The 25,864-nt window shown below is 40.7% G+C and overlaps 1 protein-coding gene across 1 annotated transcript in view; it reads right to left on the minus strand.

Annotated features, from left to right (window-relative positions):
• Positions 1 to 3,053: 3,053 nt before the first annotated feature.
• Positions 3,054 to 25,864, minus strand: part of COCH (cochlin) — a 34,094-nt gene continuing 11,283 nt past the window's right edge. The window contains exons 4-11 of the mRNA XM_053381096.1: positions 16,482 to 16,615; positions 15,228 to 15,290; positions 14,297 to 14,341; positions 14,061 to 14,208; positions 9,783 to 9,886; positions 8,321 to 8,547; positions 5,710 to 6,226; positions 3,054 to 4,483 (exon numbers count right to left, since the gene is read on the minus strand). Coding sequence (XP_053237071.1) covers positions 4,308 to 4,483; positions 5,710 to 6,226; positions 8,321 to 8,547; positions 9,783 to 9,886; positions 14,061 to 14,208; positions 14,297 to 14,341; positions 15,228 to 15,290; positions 16,482 to 16,615 — 1,414 coding nt within the window. The 3' untranslated portion in view covers positions 3,054 to 4,307. The remainder of the gene's footprint in view (positions 4,484 to 5,709; positions 6,227 to 8,320; positions 8,548 to 9,782; positions 9,887 to 14,060; positions 14,209 to 14,296; positions 14,342 to 15,227; positions 15,291 to 16,481; positions 16,616 to 25,864) is intronic.

A 25,864-nucleotide genomic window follows, 5' to 3' on the forward strand; every position in this document is an offset into this window, starting at 1 on the left:
TAATGTACCCTTGACAAAGTAATGTAAGCATCTATTGCATAGAACCAAATTAGAGAAAAAGCAGCACCATTGTTTGCAATCCTGATGCATTAAATTTATACTGTAAATAAAAAAGGAAACCCCACCTTTGACCGTAGAGCTCAAAGTGTGGTTTCAAAATGTGTCTGTGTGTAGAGGTTTTTGAAAACTCTTCTGCTGATTTACACTCTTGGTTTTTTCCACCAATTTAAAGCATTAACTAATAGGCAAGAGTGGTTTTTATTTTATTATATTGGAATTAATTATATTGGAATTAGTTTCATAATTGCCTTTTCTTAAGTCAAACATTGTTCCTGGCAGCTTTTCCGGAGTGCTGCATTCTAAGGCTTAAATGAAATGTGACTCTTTAATAAACATTGCCAAACAAACTGCTTTTCTTTGAAATTGTGTTAAAAATGGGGAACGTGGATACCACTATCCTTCCTGTTGAAGACACACAAATGCATACACATATTAAGTTTATATATGTATCGTCCTAGTATTTGTTAGAAGTTAGTTCTGAAATGCTTAATTCCATACAATACAGAAGATCACCAACAGGCACAGTCCACCATTGTTTCTTGTTGCTTCTCTTCAGTACCACATAATGATGTGCGGGGCTCAGTTGTAGAAAGACTGCAAATAGTCAAGTTGAACAATCTCTGGTTACACACTATAGACCTTCCTACCCCTGAATTGTTTCTGTGGACAGCTGTGGCCTCTTTAATGTTGGTCTTATGGCTCAGCAGCAGCTAAGGTTTCAGTGGAGGAAATAGAGCCATGGAGCACTGGTATGACTTTCCCATAGATTCTCCCCAATCCTCAGACATAAAGAATGTTTTACTAAACTGAACATGGGCAAACTGTTCATAAAGCATTTCCAGCTTAGTTTTAGTTGTAGCTCCATAGTCCAATGCTTCTCACTGCCAATGCTATACAGATATACAAGCCAGGTTCATCTTGCCTATACTACAAAAATTCTCAGGTTGCACAGAACAACTTTATACCTCTCTGCTACTTCAAGATGAAATCCCAGACGTTACATACTCAGTTGCTAGATTTTGTGCTGCCATGGTGGATATTCGTCAAAGGATGGTTTGTGCTACAAACTAGGCCCAAAATGCAAGACCTGTCCTCCTTCACACTCCCTCAGTCACTTTTAACCATTTGTCCTTGTTTCTGTCTTTTTAAGTATGTACAATAAAATCACCTTTTAATTACTACTTTTTATCCCTTACCTGTTTTAAGTCTCGTGTGTTCAGTTTATCTGTATGTTTTATCTTATGCTGGTCTGTGACCGAAATAAAGTTTGATACTGTACCTTCTGTTCTCACAAACCGTTTAGAGGCTTGGAACTTTCCTCAACTGCTAAAATGCTTTTTAAGAGTGTCATCTGCTTCCTTGGGTTTTTCTCTTTTGTGGAATCTAATAAGATGGTTGGCTGGGTTGTGTGTGATTTGCACTAAGAAGTACACTTCTGCACTAAGAAGAGCTAAAGTCTCTGAGCTGTGCAAATTGAACCAGTGTGCGCTATTTCTTTTTTGTTTATTTTTGGTTTTGCTAAACGTGGGGAACGAGGATGACCTACAGGGACCACTGCCAAGAAATCCTATTCTTGCACCTCCTCTGCCTTCTCAGATTTCAATTACATATGTTCACAACTATGGAAACTTGCTTTTAAAAAGCTGAGATGGTTTGGAAGATGAATTCTGCCTCAAATGCCACAGGCTGAGCTTTTACAGACTTGCAGTGTGGAGAAACAGTAAAAGTTACATGTGCATAGTATTAATATGTGAAAAAGCTCCGTTTGTGAATAGTTAACTAAATGAGGTTGGCAGGTTTCATCCCCCAGGTGTCATTTAGAAGTAATAATATACAATATATAGGTATCGGTCTGCCAAGAAAAATGTAAAGTTACTAAATAGGTGACTATACCATGTGAGGTTTTCTATTGTGTCAGTGAACATTTGAGATCTGCTTTTATATACAAACATGGAATAAAAAAGTTAGGCTCTGATAGGTCCTAAAGTGGACACTCTATTTCAACTCATTGGTTTGTGGCAGCAGGCAGTGGCTGTCAGGAGGAAGTGAAGACACCAGGGCTGAGACAGAAGCTGAGTTGGTCTGTAGGAAGAGGAAGACTTCAGCAGCAGTCCTCTAGAAGAGCTGAAGGCAGACTGTCAGGTGTCTACAAGTAGCAGTGAATTCCTGACGAGATGAAGACTTTGGATCAAGTCCTCTGTAAAGTGAATGTATTAAGTGGGGAGAAGATAACAGCAACTGGCTATTGGCTTCCAAAAAGGAAGAGAATGAGTGCAAGGAAAGTTATCCCTCTTTAAAGTAACCCTTAAAGCAAATATTCACGTATTTAACATCTAACTCACTAATAAACCTATCTGATGTCATAAATAAGTTTCAACAAAATTAATGGGGGCAGCCAATGCTGTTTGGATGTACTTCTGCTCACGCAATGGGCATCCTCTCCTGCAGTCTTCCATGTACCCAAGCAGTTAGGGGACTTTACAGGAGGACAGGAAGAAGAAGCCCCATTGTGCAAATGGAATTTCACTCACACAATGCTGGATTTCACCCAATATATTTGTTTGGCTTTTAAATTGGAAGACTTCTGGTACATTTGTCTTACAGCTGAAGGCAGCCCTTGTCTACTAATTGGTGAATAAGGGAATATTTAAAAACAAGACGTTAGCAGTAGGAAAGTAGGTTGCTTCAACATATAAGATGTAAGTGGCATTATTTTATCTGAAATAATATAAAGGTGACCCTCCTGACAAAGCAGTTCAGTTTTAGAAGCAAGCCTCATGCCTGCTCTCACCTCATCACCTGAACCATTCAGACGCAGCACACGATTCCACCACCGTACCCTCTGCAAACAGTTACCATGGGGTAGGTTGAGATTGATGACATACCCTTGCCTTACATTATACCACTGGCTACAATTCATCATCTCCCCAAACAGTATACAATAATTATTTTTGTTTTCTTGTGATAATTCCACAGTTAATGATACAAACAGCTGCATTCTTTGTTATTGCTTTATTGAATTATAGCATACTATTGGGAGTCTTATAAAAAAACAAACAAACCATAGTGTGGAGAACAGCTGTCATGTAAGGTATGTGTATTTTCCATATCAAACAGTTTTAAAGCTATGAATAAAATAGTAATCTGAGAAAAGTGCATATTTTTCCCTCCCACATACTAAAAACAACAACACCTGTGTTGAAATATCTAGGTAATAAAGTAGAAAAATACTAGGCATTGTTGCCACTTATATTTATGTAATATATTGACAATCATAAATTATGACTAAAAGCCAGTTAAATATGATCCCTTCTGTACCTTTCATAATTGCTTATAATGTTTACAAACAAAACAACTTGTTGCGGGGCAAAGACTTCTGCAGTTGATGGTGGGTAGGCAGTTTACAGCCCAATTCATGGGTCTTTTAATGTGGTATAACTGGATTTAAATAAATTCAGTCCCACTGACAACAATTGAATTAATTCAGATAAAAGCTGAAAGTTGCCCCTTAAAACATTTTTCTTCTTCTTAATACTTTCATTGCATTCCAGGCAATTAAGGAAGTGAGAACTCAATGCTTTTTATTTTTTTTAAGCAAGTAATTATTCATACAGTACCAAATCTTTGGAGATGCACATGACCAAGGTTTGTGTGTATATGTTGTTTTTGTTTTGTTTTAAATCCAAACTTAGCCAGATTTTAAACAGCTTTTATTTGTGCTTTGGAGTAGTCAAATAGTTTTTTAAGAAACTAATTGCTGTACATGAACTGTCTATCAGGATGCATACAAGACGTTCTAAGCACTAGTCTGTGCTATGCAAATGCAGCGCTGATAGCTATGTATTCAGCAAAACATTCCTTTCACCACAGTTGATAGTATTCTAAAGCAATCTTTTTTACACTTGATAGAATGTATCTGAGATTATATTCAGCATTTAATGCCAGGAGCAGCTGTGTATTTTCTCTATATACATAACATGAATATCAAGTAACCTTAACTATAAGATCTGCATCACTTTAAACTTTAACTGAGAAATATTAAATATACATATGTAATGGCAGCTTTGGGCTAACTTCTCCGCTTACTGTTTATTCAAACAAAACTTCCACTGACTTCCGTACAAGATCTGCCTAAAGAAAGCAGAAGAGTAGCCCTTTGTGTGCTAGAATAACAGAACATCTATACCCTAGAGAGACCTCCTTGGCATTCCTGACGTGATTTAGAGTCACCTCCTGCAGCCTTCCATTTACTGTTTGGAGTCCAAGAAATCTCTGCAAATGCCTCTAACAACATCAGGAACAAGCTGCTCCAGTCCCATAAACTCTCTTGTGAAAAAGGTGTGTGTCTCCCTTGGTTCAGATGCCATATCTTTTAAGTCTTCCAGTGGTGCCCAAGCAATGCCAATGGAGAAGGTGGTAATACCTGCAAAAAAGAAAGGCTGGTTTAAGCCTCAAGCAGACAAGACAATGGTTTATTGAGTCTTCCTTAAATAAATAAATAAAAGTGAGGCCTGTGTCATTATCCTATTTCGTAGCTATAAAGAGGTTATAGGACCTGCCCATTGCTGCCCATAGTGCTGCTTCAATTTCACAGGAATAGAGAGAGCAGGTTTTGTAAGATGGCTTGCAGAATGATCCCATAGCACACACAATGTGTATTTCGGGTTCTTGATTAGTCTATGGGTAGTATCCAAACAACATGTCCCTTTAGTGCAAAGATTTCTGCTTGTACAATGAGTCTTTGCTCATTCTCCTGCCCCTGCATGTGCCACACACCTTCCCCATATCTGCTCTCGAGGGTTGAGGGACACCGAGAACATACTTAGGGAGCACAGGAGGAGGAGAGGGCAAAAGTTCCATTGTGCAAGGAGAAATCTGTGTGCCAATGGGACCATGACTTAGTGCTGCTTTGGATACAACCCCTTATGACTGTTGTGTCACAGCATGTAATGAAGCAAGTTGGTCCAGAACGTAGTGGGAATCTCTGTTAAACCCAGGATGGGTATCCCAAAGTAAAATAATAATAAAATAATAATAATAATAATAATAATAATAATAATAATAATAATAATTTTTTATTTGTACCCCGCCCATCTGGCTGGGTTTCCCCAGCCACTCTGGGCGGCTTCCATAGAAACCAAAAATACACTAAAATATCACAGATTAAAAACTTCCCTGAACAGAGCTGCCTTAAGATGTCTTCTGAATGTCAGGTAGTTATTTATTGCTTTGACATCTGATGGGAGGGCGTTCCACAGGGCAGGCGCCACTACCGAGAAGGACCTCTGCCTGGTTCCCTGTAGCTTTGCTTCTCGCAATGAAGGAACCGCCAGAAGGCCCTCGGCGCTGGACCTCAGCGTCCGGGCAGAAAAATGGGGATGGAGACGCTCCTTCAGGTTGGTAATGGATGGTATCTGACTAAATCATAGTCGAAGTAGACCCACTGACATCTGTAGAGTTGCTAATCAAGGCAGCTTCAGTCCACCAAGTATGACCTAGTCAGACACCACCCAATGAGTTCTAATACACATAGCAATGAACAACTATGAATTATCTTTCACAGCTGTTCAGATCATTAGCTTCAAAAGCAGCCACACTCCCCACACCAGACGTAACTTGTATGAGCACAGACAGTGACAATCATTTTACCTGCTTTGTGAGCAGAAACAGCGGGTCCTCGGACATCATCATAAGACTGGCCATCAGTCAAAATCACCAGGAAATTTTTGTTGGCCCCATCTCTCACAGGTCCAAAAACATTTCTGGTTGTATAGGTAATGGCCTCTCCAGTAGCTGTGCCACCACTCATGTAACGGATTCCTCGGACGGCAGAAAGAACCCTCTCTTTTGTGACGTAGTCTGTAAAGCTGAACTCAGTGCGCTGGTCATAGGTGAACTGAACTGCTGCAATTTTGGCACCAATATCTGTGATCTCAAATGATTTGGCAACATTGCTGATAAATTCAAGCATGAGACGGAAATTGCTATCTCCAACGCTGCTGGAGCCATCTATCAGGAAAGCAATGTTGACTGAGTTGTAGCATGTCTTGCTGCACAACATTTGTTCATGAGCACAGAGTTTTTGAACAAGTGGCTTCACATATTTTGTAGTACCAAACCAAGTGGGTATGTTGTAGGAGAAGAAGCCATTATTTTGACAAACAGCCTGTTTAAAAAACAAAACAGAAAAGCTATGGATTTTGGCTCTTCTACTGAATAAATGGATGTTAGCTACTTATCTATACCCTTTTGATGTATTCTTTTGGTGGGGGGAGGTACTGCATTAAATGTTTGTTTTTGATGCACGGTGCTTATATGTTCCCTTGAGACTGTCTATTTTAAAAAGGGCATATTTTCCTATACTTCAGCAGAAAGAACCATTCTACCTACCTGAAAGGTAGATTTGCTTGCCCAGTGTTGTATCACTGAGGAGGAGCTTTTACAAAAAATAGTCTGTCCCCTCTTCAGTTCGGCATACTCACTGAAGCATGAACAGTGGGGAACTGAAGCTCAGGATATTGTTAACCTATTTCCAACAACAAACCATTACCTGAAAGCCAAGTGTGCAAACAGAGATGGGAAAAGGTGTTGCAGGGTGTGACCCCAGTGTTGCTACACTGAACAAGCAAATCTACCCTTCAGGTAGGTACTATGGTACTATTCCGTTTGTCAGTGTAGCATCACTGGGTTGGGATGTACAAAAGCTTACCCAGCTAGGGTGGATCCCAACTGTAACAAGTTACTACTATGGGAGAGCCTGCTGCCGCCTGCCCCCTGCCAAATGCCATTTCAGAGGAAGCAAAGGTGCCTGGTGAATGTGCTCAGGGACATTCAGGTTGCTGCTCTACATATTTCTAACATTGTCACCGACAGGACATTGATCTCAGAGATTCTCTGGGCTGAGGTGATGGCCACCAGGAACAGGATTTTAAAAGAGGGAATCTTCAGCAGTACTTGTTTCAGTGGCTCAAAAGTTGGACACTGGAGAGCTGAGAACACCATGTGAAGATCCCAGAAAGGAAAATGATGGACAACTGGAGTATAACGGAGGAAGTGGTTTGCTAGTGGGTGAGTGGTCAGAGCAGGGCTATCCAGCCATGCCAGAATAGAGAAGAAATGGCCACTGCTTGGGGGTTTTTTGGATATTAGGTTTGAACCTTTGTCAAGGACCTTCCTGTAGCAATACTAATAAGTCAGGGATGGATGTGGTTTCCACTGAACCTTGCTTGTGCCCAGCCCATTTAAGAAAGCCCCTCCACATTGCCTGGTAAATGCAGATTGTGGGGAGGGAATGGTCAGTACCTTTACTAGTGCTGACCGGACTTGTCTCCAAGAATCCACCCCAGCTGATGCTGTCTTCGTAAGGGCTGATTAAAGCCTGTGGGGTGGTAGATCTCAGTGTACTGTGATCACCATTATGGAGGACCATCCAATGCTCCCTAGACTGGTTGTGGTGGGGGAAGCGTCCACTGCTTTGCCCCAACAAGGAAAGAAAACAATTGTAGATGAGCAGCAAACCCTGGCGGCCTGGGCGAGCTGCTCTTGTCCCCCTCTCAAAAGCGAGTCCATGGATTCTAATCATTGTGTGCGTGTATATGTGTATGTGTGTGTGTATTTATGCAGAGAAAGAACAGTAAAAAGAGTGGAATAACAGAAGAATAAAATTGCTAAGCCAAGATGAAAGAGTAAGAGAAGCCAAAGGAGAATGTGATATTGAGGCAAAAAACTGAAGAGGGACCAGACTATTTCCTGTAAAAGCTACTCCTGCCTTCATCCACTAGACACAAGTATGCCCAACCTAGTGATGCTATACTGGCAAGCAAAATCAAGGCTGTATCCAATTTAAATTCTACTTAAAGTCATTCAAATGAATAGGCATAACTAGCTTAAGCTCATCCATTTCAATGAGTCTACTCTGAGTAGGACTATGTTGGATATAGCCCATAATATTTACTACTTTGGAAATGCTTTCCTTCCCCTAGCAAGCTTACCAATTGTTACTGAGATTGCTGTGTAGAATGTTTCTTATGTATATTATAACAATCCCTGTAGCATGAGTGATGACTAATGGTTATTTCTAGAGCACAGCTGCACCGTCTCCTCAACTCTCAAGAGCTTTTAGTTGACATTGCCTTCCTTTTATAACACTACCTTAGCAAAAGCGTAGATTACAACCTGTCAATTTTTCAGTTGGGGATCTTGTCCAAAATCTACTGAAGCCCCACCCAGAGGCGGGAAATTTAGGAAGTCCTTTTCTCACCTTCTCAACAAAGCCAATGTCTTGAACCATCCCAAGCTCTTCGGGTGTGGGCTTTGCAATGGACACAATGAATACATTAATACCAAATTCTCTGGCCACTATTCCAGCTTCTTCCAAATTGTCTGATGGCCAGCCATCTATGAAAACCACGATGACTTTAGGAATGCCTTTGCGTACCCCATTTTCAGCAGTAAAGAATTTTTGTGCTGTGTGTTTCAATGCTTTTCCTGATAAGGCAGCAGGAGGGGGAGAGAAAAGAAAAATGATTTAGATTGTCAATTTTTGCTACTTTTGAAAGCACAGCTCATTCTGTTTAGATGTCTAAAACATAGACTTCACAGACCAGGAACTTAAGAACAGTAAATAGAAATAGTTCTTTAAGATGCATAATTGAGACATACCATAAATTATTAGAGCGTTCCTAGTTGTGCTGCAGAATCTGTAAAACCTAAGTAGTGTGGCAGTAAGGCAGCCATCCTACATGCTGGGGGGGGGGGGCTAGCCCTTTTCAGACAAAGAGCCACTGCAACCTGTGTTCAGCTTAAGGAGCCATATATCAAAGACAGTGTGAATTTTTTTAAAAAAGGAAATTTGATGACAGGGGTGGGTCACAAATGTTTTGGTATTACAAAATCATAGCAGAAGAGGCGTGAGAGTTATCAATACATTATTTTTAAATGACAAATTATCAACATTGTGCTTTTACAAACAATCCATCAGCACACATATTTCTGTTTGACCGAATGAATGATTTCCCCTCTCTTCACCCCACAAGCAATTTTGGGGGTTCTCCTGCCCCCTTCCCCACCAATTTGGGTCGTGGGGGGCTGGAGAAAGAGAGGGAGAAAAGTTCCATTGTACTCACGGAAGTCCTTGAGCTAGTGGGACAAGTTAGCTGAATCTAGCCCTATGCTTTTCTGCAGGGATCACACACAGGAATTATAGATACAAGTGTGAAACAGTTCCAGAAGAGATTTAGTTGTGATTCTCTATATCGGGGGTGAGGGACCTGTGGCTCTCCAGATGTTGTTGGACTCCAGTTCCCATCATTTAGCCCCCAGGCCTGAGGTCCCTCACCCCTCATCTAGCATATGTTGTTCAAGGCTGTCAATCACTTTGGTTGTTATTTCAGAAGGCAGCATTTCTAAGTGCAAATAGCTTGAATGCCTTTAGTCTAGATAAAGGGCCAGATTCAACTGCATGGTGCTACTAGCGGGAGCTTGCACAATGACTTCTGCTCACGCAATGGGCCTTTCCTCTCTCTCCTTTTCCTGCCCTCCAAAATTCGTTCAGGGGTCTCATGGGCATGCAATGGGAAGAGGGGGAGAATGTTCCATCAGACAACCAGAAATGTGCTGACAGAGCCACCTCCTTAGCGCTACATTGAATTCCTCTCAAATACAGTACATCATTATTTGAAAATACTATTTTTTATCTTTTGTCTGCCTGGGCTTGAACTTACCTGTATTGGAATTGCCTCCTTTGAAACCTATCTCTTTTATGGCAAATAAAACATCTTTTGATGCAGTGAAGTTTTTCAGGTAAAATTCTGTTTTTGGATGCTCACTATTTAAAAACAAACAAACAGAACAAGGTCATAATGTAAGAGTGCTAAAATTAATGCTTTGGAGTCTGAGTGGCATTATTTAATCTATGAATCTTTTCAAAACTGATTTTACTACATCTGTTTCTGTTAGTTTCTTCTCCAATATAGAGTCAGATTTAGACCCACTGGTGCTCCTAGACACAAGTAAATTACTGCTTCCTTAACAAAGATAGCTGCAGTCCTCAAATATGTCTGCACACTATCTCAGAACAATCTTTGGCAATTTCCACAAGCATCACTTAATCAGTGATGACATTTTCCAGGTTTATAAATTAGAGGTGGAAACACACATTGATTAAAAGGTATGTACAGTTTTCTTTCACTTTCTAAGCAACACACATATTAATAACTCAATCAATCCCATTGGGTTCAATGGCAATTACTCTACAGTAAGAATGCATCGGGTGGCAACCATAAAATCACTTGTGAAAACACTTCAGGCATGATCTAGCTGCATGTAGGGCCTGCTTGTAAAGGATCTCAAAAGTGCTTAATAGTTGTCCTAGTTTCTCCTCTGTCCCATGTGTGTTATAGGCACAGTGGGAAGTAATGGGAAATCTGAGCACATCTTCTGCATCTCCACCCTGCTCCTTTCTCTGTGCCTTGCAAATTTATGTTAGAAGAAAATCGACTCTTTTAAGCCCAGTCAGAATCTTCTACATTTGCATGCTCTACCAGTGGATGTAAATAGACCTCAGACCTTCTTGTCTTTCTTCCAAAGCATTGAAACAAAGACAACTGAGCAAACAACAGCATTGCGGAAAATGTCACTGAGGTCTGTGAAAATGGAGCCATATATTCCATATTTTTTATTTTATAAACTTGTACCACACATTTAACTTTATCTAGATTCTAAATACAATTTAAAATATATAATTGTTTTCTTTCTTTTTTACATTTTTAGGTGTGTTTGGGTACCAAACGCATTCTGATTGCACAGAACGAAGTTCTGAGCTGCTGGAAGTTGTGTAGGCTGTGTAGCAAGCCTTTTTCCAAGTCAGCATGCTTAAGCTTCTCTTCCTATATCTGCTTTTCTTCTTGTTTGAAAGGCGGCTGATGTGTCTAGCTCTCCAGCAACCCCTGCCCCACAACCAAAACCCGTAGCATATCTCTTCTTTGGGGACATGAGCTTCTTGACTTGATAGCTATGAACAGAAGCAACCATCTCTAAGGTCCACTCTCAAAAAGCCTGAATGATCAGCTTGATTCCCAAAACCCCCACCTTGCAGGAGCTGGAAGGAGATCAGAGAATTTTGTTGACAGAGGGAAGCAGATGATTATTTGGAGGGAAGAACAGAGAGAGAAATGCTTGACCCTCTGCCTGCCTGACACAAATGCTTCAATACATTTTTTTACCCCTTGGGTTTCCAAACACAAGTTTTCTCTTGTAAACAGGTGAATAGAACCTCTTACAGGAAAAAGCAGCTGGGTTGCTGCAGGAGGGGAAGGGTCTGGTGAGAGTCATATTACTCTCTTCTTGTGATGTGATGAATTGGAGTGGAAAAAAGCAGGTATGCTCAGGCTTAAGTACACGCTGCCGACTGCCACCCCCACCTCCACAATTGTCCCCACTCTAAATCCTCTCTTTCCAAAGCAGCTTTCATCCCCCCCCCCCGGGGTTCTGTTGCATTCATTTGCCCAATGCATTTGGATATGTGTCCTTCAGAAGAAATTGTAAAAACATGAAGATAAAATAAGATGCAGATTATCATGTTTTATTGCCATGGGAGATATTTTTGTGCTTAGTTGTGAATTACTGTTTAAATAGATGTCTTCACAGCTGCCCCGGAAGAGAGATTTACAGTCAAAATGCATTGGACTCACTTCAATAAACTGTTTCCAAGCACCTGTTCTGGGGTTTTTTGTTCTGTATTTTTCCCACCACAAGCAAAGTGACCATATCCATTGGCTGCATGTCAGATATACAGTTTAACTAAATCTAGGAGTGCTATTTTCAGTTTAAACTCTGCCGGCCTTAATCTCTTCTATGTGTTTTTCCATCACCGTCAGCCACTCAACACAAAAAGCTTTTCTTGGCTCTACTAAAGTTTTCAAAAGAATTGCTCATTTTTGGAGCATAGATGACACTAATTCTCTTGGATGAAATGTTTGTGCTGCTAGTGCAGCCCACAAATATAATTGAATAATCCTTTTGTGACTTAGATGTTTATGGGGTAACTCATCATCAGCTTGGTAACAAGCAGTGTAAATTGTTCCAGATGTTTTTGGTCCTTTTTCTTTTACATATATTGTTAACAATCATTTGTTTTTGGATTACATTCGCACAGTAACGATCAATGTGGATTGACAGAGCAGAGTTGATACTTTAGTAAAAGAGACAGAGGGAGGGAGGAAGGAAGTGGCAGAAATAAAATCTCCACTACTTAATCTCACAGATGGTTCAAATTTTAGAGGGGGGGAAAAAGGATTTATAGCCCCTTTCTCCCAGAAGTGATTTCCAAAAAAAGTTACAGCGTTGGAAACTTGCCATTACACAAGACCAGATGTAAGGATCCCAAAGAAACTGAAGTATTGTTTTTAAAATTGGGGTGAGGACTACAGTGGGAGACGTTTTGCATGCAGCTTTGATCCCTGGTATCTCCAACTAAAAAGGGCCGAGTTGCAGGTAATAGGAGATGGACATAGCTCAGTCGCAGTGCATCCACCTTGCTTGTGGAAGTTTCCAGGTTTAATCTCTGGCATCTCCAAGTAGCCCTGGAAATGTCCTTTGTCTGAAGCCCTGGAAAGCCACTGACAGCCAGCATAAACTGGCTGTCAGTGAGCTAGGTGGACCAATGCTCTGACTCAATATAAGGCAGCTTCCAATGTTCCTACGGAATGGAAAAGACCCTTTTTTGAGATTGTGAAAAGCTACTGCCACTCAGAAGTAGGAAATGCTAGGCAGAAAGATGGGCAAATAGTCTGATGGTATAAGGCACCTTGCTTCCTACAATCCCTAAGAACCAACAGAGCTGCTTTTTGGTGCATTTTAAACCATTATATTGAACCACTGATCTTTCGTCCTTAACTTTACTACCAGTCTTTGGAAGTGTGATGGTAACTGATGTGTCTGTAGCAAATATACCACCTTAAAGTTTTGGATCATTGCAATATAGAAACAGTGGTGTTTTGGCATGTCTGTGGTGGGTGGTCACTCTCATTTCCTCTGTTTCCAATGTTCAAACGTAAGTGCAGTTTATTCAGAAGCCAAATGAAACCAACCGCGTATCAAGCTTGGGGGAATTGTTGGTAAGGAGGGTATCCATGCCTTGTATATCCACAGTCTTGCGGTTCTTAATATCTGGCTGCTAATCTAGCACTAAGGGAACTTCAGACGTCATCTTAAAAAAAGTATTCTGGATGCACAAAACAGTGAATTGCATCAAAGAAACTTAAAGGGAGATAGGAGGGGGTGAGGCGTAATGTGAGGCAGGGCTTTAGCAAATGCATATCTGTTTTTCTTCCCTGAATAGCTATTATTCTGTCCCTTATCATGCTAACCATGCTTTCCCACTTGTGTTCTAATAACCCTAATATACCTATATATAGATTAAATCTATTGATGACTACAAGCCTATATAGGAGGTGTGGGGAACATTTGACCCTTAATGTGTTGCTGAACTACAACTCCCATCATCCATGGCCATTGGCCACACCTGCTGGAGATTATGGGAACTGTAGTTTAGCAGCATCTGGAGAAGCAAATGTTCCCCACACCTGCTGTACAAATAACCAAGAGCATCACAAGAACATCCAGAGAAAATGTGCCTTCGGCTACCGAATGCTAGGGAGTGATACAAGTGTGGGTTTATCACCATGATCTAATGGGCTAAACACAGTAATCACAATGCTGCACTAGACTGGTGTCAACACATCACTTTCTATACTATTACTATTTATTTTCATTTACTTGTTAATATACTCCTAATATACTGCATGGGTGCCATTTAATATTTAATGTGTAGGGAAACAGATGGCATTGATAGGCTGTTCAAATGTTATTCAAACTATAACAGAAAATGCATAACTGTAATAATGTCTTTTTTAGTTAGATCATGCCCACGCTAATCACATTGTTATAAATTATAGCACCTAAGAAGGAGCGATGTACCAAATAGGACATATTTCTAGTACCTGGCTTGTACAACTCCCACATGCGGTCCTTCAGATCCAATTCCCAGCATCACCGCTACTTTCCCAACAAAGTTCTTCTGCAAATTAAATCTACGCTGCCCAATATTGTAGCTTCCATCAATCAGAAAAGCAATATCCGCTTTACAGTCTGTGAACACCCAAGATAGTTAGATTAACTTAAGGGCAAATTAACATGAGAGATTTGTTTTATCGGACATGGTGAAATGGTAACCTACCTTTGTTCCCAGATTTTTTCTCAACTGTTTTCTTGGGCCGTTTACCTAGAAGGTAGGAAACATCATGAATTCTATACCTGTAAGTACTCTTAGTAATAGAGCTATGAAAGGCCCTTCAGCACAGACATCCAAAACATACTTTGAAGATTCATTTCACCATTATTATTTAATCATTTTAAAAAACACGCTGCTGACCACAGACACAGAGTGTGGAGTATATGGGCCAGGGATAAGAAACCTGTGGCCCATCAGATACCATTGGACTATAGCTTCCTTAATCACTTTGCCATGCTGGCTGGAGCTGCAGTCCAACCACATCCAACAGCTCACAGGCTTCCCAACCCTGATATAGACAGAGATAGACTCACTGTTAACTGCTACAATAACAAGTTTCAGAGATTACTATCTGGACTTATCTTTTGTTTTGTATAATGCTGAAAACTCAAATAAAAATATTTACACACACACACATATATACATACATATATATATATATATACACACACACACACACACACACACACGTTATAGAGATTACCAGTAAATAAGATAACATATGTTCATTTTGCCAATAATAATATACAAATTATTTGCTAACAGCTATTTTCCTTTTCCATATGCCTGGAATAAGCTTGCTACCTGAACACCTCTTGCAGGTCTTGGAAAATTCATAAAATCCAACTGTACAAAGAAATCTCCCTCCGTGCTGTGCTCCTGGGTCTCTCTCTCTCTCTCTCTCTCTCTCTCTCTCTCTCTCTCTCTCTCACACACACACACACACACACACTATATATATATATTCATATATATATATATATATATATATATATATATATATATATATATGTGATAACAATAGAATAAATAGAAAATAGTTTATTTCTTGGCCATTCCTGATCGGTAAGAACATATTTTGAAAGAAACATCTTACCTGTGGGTGGGCGTGCTGTTGAAATTGGCCGCCCAACAGCTTCAAGTGCAGCACTCTGGGGTCCTGTTACCACATTGAAAAATAAATTAAGCTTACTGCATTGCTGTCAAATTACATTGTAGTAAAACAGGTTGTACATGCTCAGTTTTACCTAATAAAAGAAACTGCAAAAAGTCAACACCTCAAGCCACTAGATCTCACTGAGAAGGAGACTCCTAGGAGCTAGTACAATAGCTTAAGGCATTTAGATGCAAAGAGTCTTCCTGCCTATGCTCCAGCCTAAAATGAGATTGCGTAATACTAAAGTAAACTAACTCCAGAGCAGTGGCAGACAGAAAGTAAAATGGAAAACCCTACAGATGACAAGAATATTTTCCCCAGTTACATATACTGTGAATACTTTTTATCATACCGATGATGCATGCCCCAGTGTTTTTTTACTTTGTTTTTATATTGATGATTATTTGATGTAAGTCATTATTGATGGAAGCCAATAATGTCAACTAATATATATATAAAGAGAGAGAGAGAGAGAAAGAAAGGGAGAAACAAGTGACTGACAAGAACAGAATGTTAATTTACTTAAAATATTTCAACTTCTAGTTTCATCAGAAACATAGCTGGACTGCAAACAGGGCACCAGTTTCTCAGTTTACAGTCTGGTGACTCTGTAAACTAAGTATTATCTTTTCAGTGGCCCATGAGCAAATATAATAAGCACAAAGCCCTGAGACTGAGAATGACCATGCAGAGTGCAGCATCTCAAATAAAGATCAGGAACCAAATGTAAATGAGTGCATTTATGAAGATCTCTCACATCCTACAGCCTATTGAGTAGAACTTACTGCTTTGGTAGTTCTGAAGTAATTATTCATGTTATGTGTTGCATAACTGTCCAGGAATAATATGTACATTATTCCTGGCATCAGTTTTTTCAAGCCAAAGCAAAAGCCAATGTTTTGACAGTTGCATATGCTTCACATATTTTTCACGGCAGCCTAAAATATTTAGGAGGCTCCCTGGAGGAAAAACCTTGACTCAACAAGGCATCATTTGATGCCTGCTGATTTTGTACATTAGGTTTGTCTAAAATTCTTTATCACATCACACAAGAGGAGCAGCACGGTGGTTTGCTACTCTTAAAAATAGAAAATCAAACCAACAGAAAAAATAATAATGAGCCAGCCAGTTTCTTCCATGCTGATACTTTCCAAACTCACTTGGCAAAATAATAACACTTGAACATGCACTTACTGGAAACTGAGAATGATGATGACCATCTAGCGAGTGCTTGAGACTGGATTCCATTGGCATAGATTGCAAGGTAGTTCTCTTGCCCTGGCAATATTTGCACTCTGACAGGTCCACCTTTACTGGTGATCACCCCTCTGTACCAAAATAAGATTTTCAGATACACATTTGTATAACTACATGCAACCAAGACCATTTCACACTGTGGAGAAGACTTGTCTAACTACGAGCCTGATCAATTTTGCAAGATGGCTGCAATGCCTTCTTGCAGGGGCTAGTTCCAATCACTAAGATTAAGAGGGAAATAAAGAAAGAAAATAAGTTTATGTATTTTCAGGTCAGCTTGAAACATAGTGACTAAGAAGCAAACTGTTATGTACTGAGTTGAATAGGATCCAAAAGGCAGCAGTCTGATTGGTCCTAGAACAATAGGATCCAAAAGGCAGCAGTCTGATTGGTCCTAGAACAATGCAGCAGTATGATTGGTTGGCAGGAACTACCCAATCATGCTCCAGATAGAAGTGAATCCACAACCTGATTGGCTTACAGTAGAATTCCGGAATTAGCCAATCATGTGCAGCCCATTGTGTAAATAATGTATATAAAGCAGATACTTTGAGGGGACATTCATTCATTCCTCCTCACCACTATGAGCTGAATAAAGAGCATGAAATCACTTTGCGACTCTGAGTATATTACACAAACTCAACTCAGTGCAATGCAATGTGCTTCCTAGGAAACATTTCGGATTTACTGAACAGTTGCTTTCGGCTACAATACTACACACACTTACCTGGGAGCAAGTTCAGTAGAACTCAGACATCTTATCAATACATTTAGTATAAACGCAGCAAAATGTGTGATGTGTCCCCAAGACTGATTTGAGAAGTAACTGCTGTTATAGTTTAAAATATAACTGCCAAGGGTACAAATTTGTCTCCTTAGCTTAGCTGATAAACTTTTGAGGTTTGTAACAGGCCTGCTCCCAAGTGGTGTGGCTTCTTGGTGTGTAAGCAGAATTTTGGATAACCCAAGTCTTTAAAAGGTCAATAACTTTTAAGTAGAGCCTGTAAGCATATTTGAAACTGGTACGATTGACGCTGGATGGGTGCAATATGAGCTGATCACTTTGCTTCCACACACATCTTTTCGGCAACAATATGGACAAAGGATAGTTTCTAACCCACAGTTTGCTTTCCCACAATAGTCCAATGCAGGAGCAACTGAGGCCATGTCCACCTTTTTCCAGCCACCAAACACAACTGGCGAGAAGCAAAACGGGGCTGTGGCTGCAGAGACGTAACCCAAGCTATTCTACTTTGTAATGCTAACTTCCAAAATCTTCCATCTTTTCTGCCAAAAATAGATGATAAAATGGCTATCTGAAAGGGGATTTCTGTTTCAAATATTTATAAATCAACTTGGTAGGACAGCAATAAATAATTCTTGACTACACATCCTTCATACTTCTTAAGTGACTGGTGACATTTACTCAGCATGCTAGTCCACAAGAGCTAACTATCAATGTCAAATGAAATCCTCCCACTCATGAATGTCCTATTACTGTAGTACAAAACTAATATAAATAATATTTGTTTGGAGCAGTTACAGTTAGGGGAAAATAAAAGTTAGAATGGAGGATAGTAAAATAGCAGAAGGAAGAGTAAGAGTGAAATATGAAAATCACCCTTATTTTCCCTTCAGGAAAATAGTAAATAGATTTTAATTCCTGATACAGCCACTATTAGGGAACATTTCTATAGTTCCTAGGAGGGCACCCTAGAGGCTGTAGGATGTCTCTCCAAGGGTGGAGAGGGAAGTCCAACCTCAGAGCGGAGATCCAACCTCTAAAGGCCTCTACTAGCCACTGCAGAAACCTCTGCAGCCTTTAACTTGCTGGTCCTGTATTAGAGCTCCAATATTAATAGCAGCAAAACAGGGGTGAGCCAGGAGAGATGAGGGTAGACTATGGAAAGACTTGAATCCAAAGCTTCCCCGTTCCCCCAACACCATCTTTCAAATGGGGTGGAGGTGGCGAGAATATATCAGCCCTGACACACTGAAAACAATGGGAGGGAAATCTCAGAATCAGAAAACAAACAAGAATCCCAACCAATGAAAAACAAAGAAAAGGCAAAAGGAAAAACTCATCTCTGACCTCCCTTCCATCCTGCTGCCATGCTCTCAGCAGGACTTTGGATATTTTGGATTTTCTGCCTTCAGTTCTCCCCTATCCCGTTAGTAGGATTGCTCCTGTTCATATAAGTTACCTGTAGTTCAACCACATGTTTCTACTAATGTGGGGAACATAAACATTTAACCATCATATTAATTTAGATCAAAGGATGAAAAACCCACCACATGGAAAATTCAGCCTACACAACTTTTATCAGCATTCCCCGGAAATGAAGGATTATGTTTTATAGCTACAAACACACTTACATTCAATTAATCTGTTGGAACAGTAATACTACTTTGATGTTCCAGCAAAATTCTAGATTATGCATTAAATTCTTGTTTAACACCACAGCTATCTTGGCTTGCTGTCGTTGAATAAGTGTGATCTTTGAGATAACAAACATGTAAAATAGTCACCATAACATAGTGGCTAAGCAATTCGGATATAAATCAGGAAGTGCCTGGGCCAAATATAAACTGTTATGAAGTCAATAAATTGACTTAGGCAAGCCACTCCCATAGTTTCAAATCCCCTCCCCATGCACACAATGGAGAATTTCTCTATGAACATCTATGATTTTTCCACCCTCTTCTTCTTTTTTAACATGTATTCGTACCAATCAAAGCTGCTTGCTAATGGGCAGTCTAGTAAAAATGACGAGCAGATCACACCCACTGAAATTATTGTGGCCTACCTTAAAGTAACATAATTAGGATTGGCAAATTATCTCCTTGGAGGTCAGTGGAACTGTATGGGTTTAAATCTAACTATATTGGCTTACTTGGATTACAAGCTTTTCTGTCATCACTAGAATGTTGTACTTTATATACTGTGGGCAACATAGGATGGACTTATCATTATGTGATGTAAATGCACTACATCTCTGCTTCTTTTAGCACCGAGGGGCCCTTTTGGAACATCTTTTGGATTTGCCTCAAAGAACATCAAATAACTTCCCTCCAATAAACCTTGGTTTTGTTGTCACCCTGTCATTCCACTATTTGTGCCCTGGGCTTGTTGCCACCCAGCACGTCAACATCCATTTGAATTACCCTGGTAATTTTCCAGCACTCTGTTCACTTTGCCAGTTACCTAATGGTTACCACATTTCCTGTAAGTGCCCCAGTTGTTTGACAGGAACAGCCTGGAGATGTCACTCTGTTTCTTTAAACCCTGCTAATAACTATTACATGGGACATGGATGGTGCTGTGGGTTAAACCACAGAGCCTAGGGCTTGCCGATCAGAAGGTCGGCAGTTCGAATCCTTGCGACGGGGTGAGCTCCCGTTGCTTGGTCCCTGCTCCTGCCAACCTAGCAGTTCGAAAGCATGAAGTGCAAGTAGATAAATAGGTACCGCTCTGGCGGGAAGGTAAACGGCGTTTCTGTGCGCTGCTCTGGTTCGCCAGAAGCGGCTGTCATGCTGGCAACATGACCCGGAAGCTGTACGCTGGCTCCCTCGGCCAATAAAGTGAGATGAGTGCCGCAACCCCAGAGTCATCCGCGACTAATGGTCCCTTTACCTTTAATAACTATTACACACTGCTAATAACAATATTATTTTATGATCCTGAAGATCACATTCTACAGAATGGCTCTGAAAGGTATGACATACTGAATGGAGAAATACAGAGAAAGCCTTAGGGAAAAGGAACAAAGCACCACTGCCCTTTCAGGACTCTAAAGTTGCATACATACAACATTTTAATCTTGAATCAATGGAGAACGAGCACTTGTTTTTTCTATATAGCCCACACACAATCTAGATCTATTGCATATTTCTTACCCCAGACAAGTGCTTACTGAGAAACTGGTTTCATTCTACAACAAAGGTTTGTTGCAGATTGATTTTGCACTACCCCGCAGTGTGTCCATTTGAAAACAATTGCCCTAGCAATGGAAGGTGTATTCGCACCTCCCTAATGACATTATGGATGGGCACTTCTTCATTCACCTGGGGCATGTGCAGGGAGCATATTCTCCAACATTTCTCCAATGAAAATAGGGATGTCCTAAATCATAATCATAATAATTCCACCATTTATACCCCCTCCCATTCGACTGGGTGGCCCCAGCCACTCTGGGCAGCTTCCAACTTGTGTAAAAACATAATAAAACATTAAAAAACCTTCCCTATACAGGGATGCCTTCAAATAGCTTGGGGATCAGATAACTCCATACCCTCCAACATTTCTCCAATGAAAATAGGGACGCCCTAAGGAAATGTGGGACATTTCAAGATCAAATCAGAAACTGGGATGGCTTCTGTGAATCTGGGACTGTCCCTGAACAATAAGGACACTTGGAGGGTCTGAGGGAAGAAATGGCACCAAAGGGAGGGTTTTAGAATGCATATCAAGTAACCACACCCACCCTTGTGGAAGGCAGTATTTAGAATCATTTTAGATGATTACATAATGAGAAAAGCTGGATTTTTAATGCTACAAACGGGTTAGTAGGTATGCAGCCTGGGATATTATTTTCTTGTCTTCGGTGAGCATGAGTATAAATATATATAAAAAATTTTTAAAAATTGTCCAGTAGCACCTTAGAGACCAACTAAGTTTGTTCTTAGTATAAGATTTCATGTGCATGCACACTTTCTAAGCTTACACCAAGAACAAACTTAGTTGGGCTCTAAGGTGCTACTAGACAATTTTTTAATTTTTAAAAATATTTCAACTGTGTCAGACCAACACGGCTACCTACCTGAATCTAGAACCATAAGTGAGTAGCTACCAATGGCCTTTTCCTATTTTCTGAGCAAATAATACTTCAGGACAATTGTTCTGGCTACTTTTTTTTTTTTTACTGGACTAGCATCTGATGGTGAAAGGCTATGAATTATTTTGAGTTTTACAGAGCAGTGCAACAGAAACAACACTTTTCTTTAAATTCCGGCCCCTGTATCATTCTGATGTAGGTCTAATAAGAACTGAGAGGAGCAAAACATTTGTGTGGCACGTGTTCCTCTTACCACCAAGTGGCCACAATGAGCCCTCACCTAGGTTTTTATCTAGGGCAGCCTTCCTCAGTTACGTTATTGGACTAATAAACACTGCTCTCATTTCCCCCTCTAGTTCTACTTCTTAGCTTAGCTAGAACAGTTCCCTTCTCTGTCTTTGTCACTTTCCATTAACATTTTATCTTGGCATTTATAAGCTATTACACATCCTCCACCATCACCAGCCAGCATAGCCAATGGTCAGGAATAGCAGTGGTTGTGGTCCAACAATGTCTGGAGACTTAAGGTTGGGGGAATCTGATGTAGGACTAAAGACTAAAGATCCTACTATATATTTTTTAAAAAAAATTAAGGAGGCAGCCGATTCAGAGCTAAGCATGGGAAAGCACAGCTGATATAAATGTGGACTTTAAGTCTCTGCCACTAAAATCAATAGCACTTTAAAGTGTTTCAGCTTGATCCAGATGGTGCCTTAAGTTCTGGCCAGTATACATAACCCTATCACATCTGCATTCTTAGCATAGATTTCATTTTAAAGCCGATTTCTAACATCTGTGGAAGGACTTATGCTTAAGCACAATAGTAGAAGGAAAACAAAAATAAATTATCACTGAAGAAATAAAATAAATTATCACTGAAGAAAACAATTTTCAGATATCTTCATGGACTAAAGTCCACTTCATTGGATGTATGAGATATTATCCCAAGTGGACTGAAGTCCAAAACAATTTATTGTATAAGACATTGGTTAAGACTCACCTTGGTTGTTTTTGCTGCAATGGACTTACACAGCTCCCCCTCTGGAAATTAGAATTCACCTAACTGTTGCTAGGCTTTGAGCTATATGCGCACAGATGAGATGGTGCCAACTAGTCCCTGTTCTCCTGAATGGGCTTAATGCTGTCAAAGTAATATAATGATCAGCTCAGCATAATTGTCCAGGGAGGACAAAACGATGCCAGAACAATGTCCATACAAGTTGACAGAGATGATGTTACCATGCAAAGACAGGAAAAAACATGTCAAAGTGAAGGAGAATTGTTATTAGTCTTTAACTACAATGTTCCACTGTGATGGAGATAAAAAATAAAAAAGAGAAGAGTTGAGGTGCTGTCCTTACAAGAACTGCACATGCATTACTCAGTCCAGAAATCCAAAGGAAAATGTCTCATCTGAGATCCAAATGGCACACCATGATGCTATTACTTTGCTTTCTGACAATACAGATGGGGAAACCACATGTGCATTAAATGGAAAGCGAAATGCAGACCTCCTGGGTCTAAGCAGAAAACCCAAAATATGGCAATTAAATATATGAAAACGTTTTGCATGCAATTAACTACAATGGTATTCTCTGTGGTTAATGAGTGGAATGCAAAATAATAAATCTATTGTAATCTAGGGTCAGGGAAGACAGAATATCAGATAAATATTGTTCTCGTTCTTTTCTCTCCCTTTTTCTCCTTAACTTGAGGTGGCTGAAATCAGTTCCTCTTGTCGTCTTCACCATTTGCCATTTCTATCTTGTTTTGACCTTTGAAGTATTATATACTTTTTCATACTGCCATTGGCTGTGATACAGTAATACAATGTGAATGCCTGCAAGAAATAGCTCTGGTACAACTGTTTTGCAGACACTTTCTCTTGCCTTATGTATCATGCCAAACTTTCAAACTGAGTTTGGGACTTAAGGAGTTTGGTGTAAAAAGCTACTAAAGGAAGCAAATACAGTGCCAGTCCTCACAACCAACTTGTAGAATTGTAAATTTTGGTTGAGTGGATGCTAGTACTGAGAACATGCCAATGGCATCACATTACTCTTTGTGTGGACAGGTGGGGTCCCCCAAACCCTGGGCAGCCCCTATGTGGAATAACGAATCAAGACAACGTGCTATGGGATTAAAATTGGCCACAACTTTATTATGTTTCAGATGTGGGTAGACCTTGGCTCAGGCACTGGACATTTATCCCTCCCAGTCCCCTGCCGGGGATCTGGGGAACATCAGGGTTATCCAGAGTGTGGGGGATGGGCTGGCTCTGGAGAACATATGTTCAAGCAGAGAGAGCCCGCCCCCGTTAAGCCGCCGTCGCAGGGGAGAGCAATAACAACCTCTAGGCGTACGGTCAAAGCCTCCTGGTATTGCCACCACAAAGAGAAGGGGAGCGTGGGTCACTGCTACACGCCCACCCCCATTTAGGGAAGATAGACAGGTAAGATCCTCCCCCTATTGTGTGGGCAGGGTGGTCCCTCCCCCTACCTGGCCTGATCACCTTGGCAATGCCTCCCCAGGCGGGATTGGGGAACTGGCTGAGGTAGGCAGAGACCTCCAGGTATCCCACCTGGGGAAGGCGAATTCAAGCCTGTGCTAATGGTGTCGCATAGGGTCCCGGGGGCTGCCCTTGCCCACACAAAGGTCACCCCCATTTAATGTGGGGAGCGGTCATTCCTAGAACATGCCCAATTCTCAAATCACATTTCCCACATTGCCCAATCAACTTTTGGTAGCTTTCCAATGGTGCAGGAAGTGTGAGCTGGTTGGAAGCGAAGCAAGTGCTGATGCAAATTGTACAACCTTCTTGAATGAGCACCTAGAGCCACACACCTATCCAATATTCCAGTTATGCAGGGGTGGGAACCCTTTTCAGTCTGAGGGCCATATGCTTTAGTGGGCAGCCTTCTGAGGGCCGCATACCCCCAGAGTCAAAAAGTGAGTGGGGTGACAGATGTGACTCTTAACTTTGTACAGCAGACTACATTACAGTCACTCAGAAGCCAGGGGTTTCTACTCTGTGCTCCCCCATTACCAATCTCTCCACCCAGGCAAGCAACCAGAGTTGTCACAGTTCAAGGACACATTCCAGCCAGGCTAAAGTATACCTGAAGGAGAGTTTCAACCCCCATCGTTCTGCCTGGACACTGAGTTCCAGCATCGAGGGCCTTCTGGTGGTTCCCTCACTGCGAGAAGTGAGGCTACAGGGAACCAGGCAGAGGGCCTTCTTGGTGGTGGTGCCTGCCCTATGGAATGCCCTCCCACTAGATGTCAAAGAAATAAACAACTGACTTTTAGAAGACATCTGAATGCAGCCCTGTTTAGGGAAGCTTTTAATATTTGATGAATTATTGTATTTTAATATTTTGCTGGAAGCTGCCTAGAGTGGCTGGGGAAACCCAGCCAGATAGGCAGGGTTTAAATAAATTATTATTATTATTATTATTATTGGTTGGTGAGGCATGTGGCCTGGGGAGAGGTTATGTGGCCTGGGAAATAGGCATTCCTTTTGAATATATGGATATATGAAGACCCCAGGGAGGGGTCTTGATCAATCCTGCTACTTTTAATGGCTAGGAACTGTAGCTGGGACTTGCTGTATGGACTCTGCCATTGATTTGTAGCTCCACACACCTAGCCTTGCTTCCATATTATTATGCTATGTCAGAAGACTCAGAGGGTTGGTAGATAAAATACACTTTGGTAATGCCCCCCCTCAATTAAACAAAAGGATTTCTCCCTAAAATATAATGCAATTAGATTTAGTGTCTGTCTCTTTAAAGAGCAACAAAACCACAGTTCTTCTCTTGGTCATACGCCTGATATCATACATTCCTAGAAAAGAATCTAAGATGATGTAGTGAGTGTTTTAGTCTTTTTGGAAAGTTTTAAATCTTTGGAATTTACAGCTAAGATGTGCATCATTGGAAATGATTTATTTCTATTGTGCAAAGAGGGAGCTGGCTTCCTAGCTCCATAAGCATAGCCCCTTTTGTGGCTTTTCATGCCACATAAGGGCAGCATAAGTGCCGAAACTTGTCCGGGTTAGTTCATTTTTCTGTATGAAAAATATGTGTTTGTAGATAACCCTCAGGAAATTATAGAGTCAAGAATGCTGCCCTCTAGGGATGGGAAGAGAGAAAAATCCTGTCATGGCAGCTAATTCTTATAAGCTAGGAAGGATTTAACAGGCCAAATTGCAGAAAACCTGAAAATGGGAGAATAGCCCAGAAGCCTATTATGGATACAAAACAGTCCCATGATAACATGGAAAAGTATCACATGGCAGCTTGGAATTATGCTATGAGTATGGGTAGGGGTAGGCAAACTAAGGCCTGGGGGCTGGATGCAGCCTAATCACCTTCTCAGTCTGGCCTGCAGATGGTCCAGGAATCAGTGTGTTTTTACATGAGTAGAATGTGCCTTTTATTTAAAATGAATCTCTGGGTTATTTGTGGGGCCTGCCTGGTGTTT

This window comes from Podarcis raffonei, chromosome 1 (genome assembly GCF_027172205.1).
Source record: "Podarcis raffonei isolate rPodRaf1 chromosome 1, rPodRaf1.pri, whole genome shotgun sequence".
NCBI lineage: Eukaryota > Metazoa > Chordata > Lepidosauria > Squamata > Lacertidae > Podarcis > Podarcis raffonei.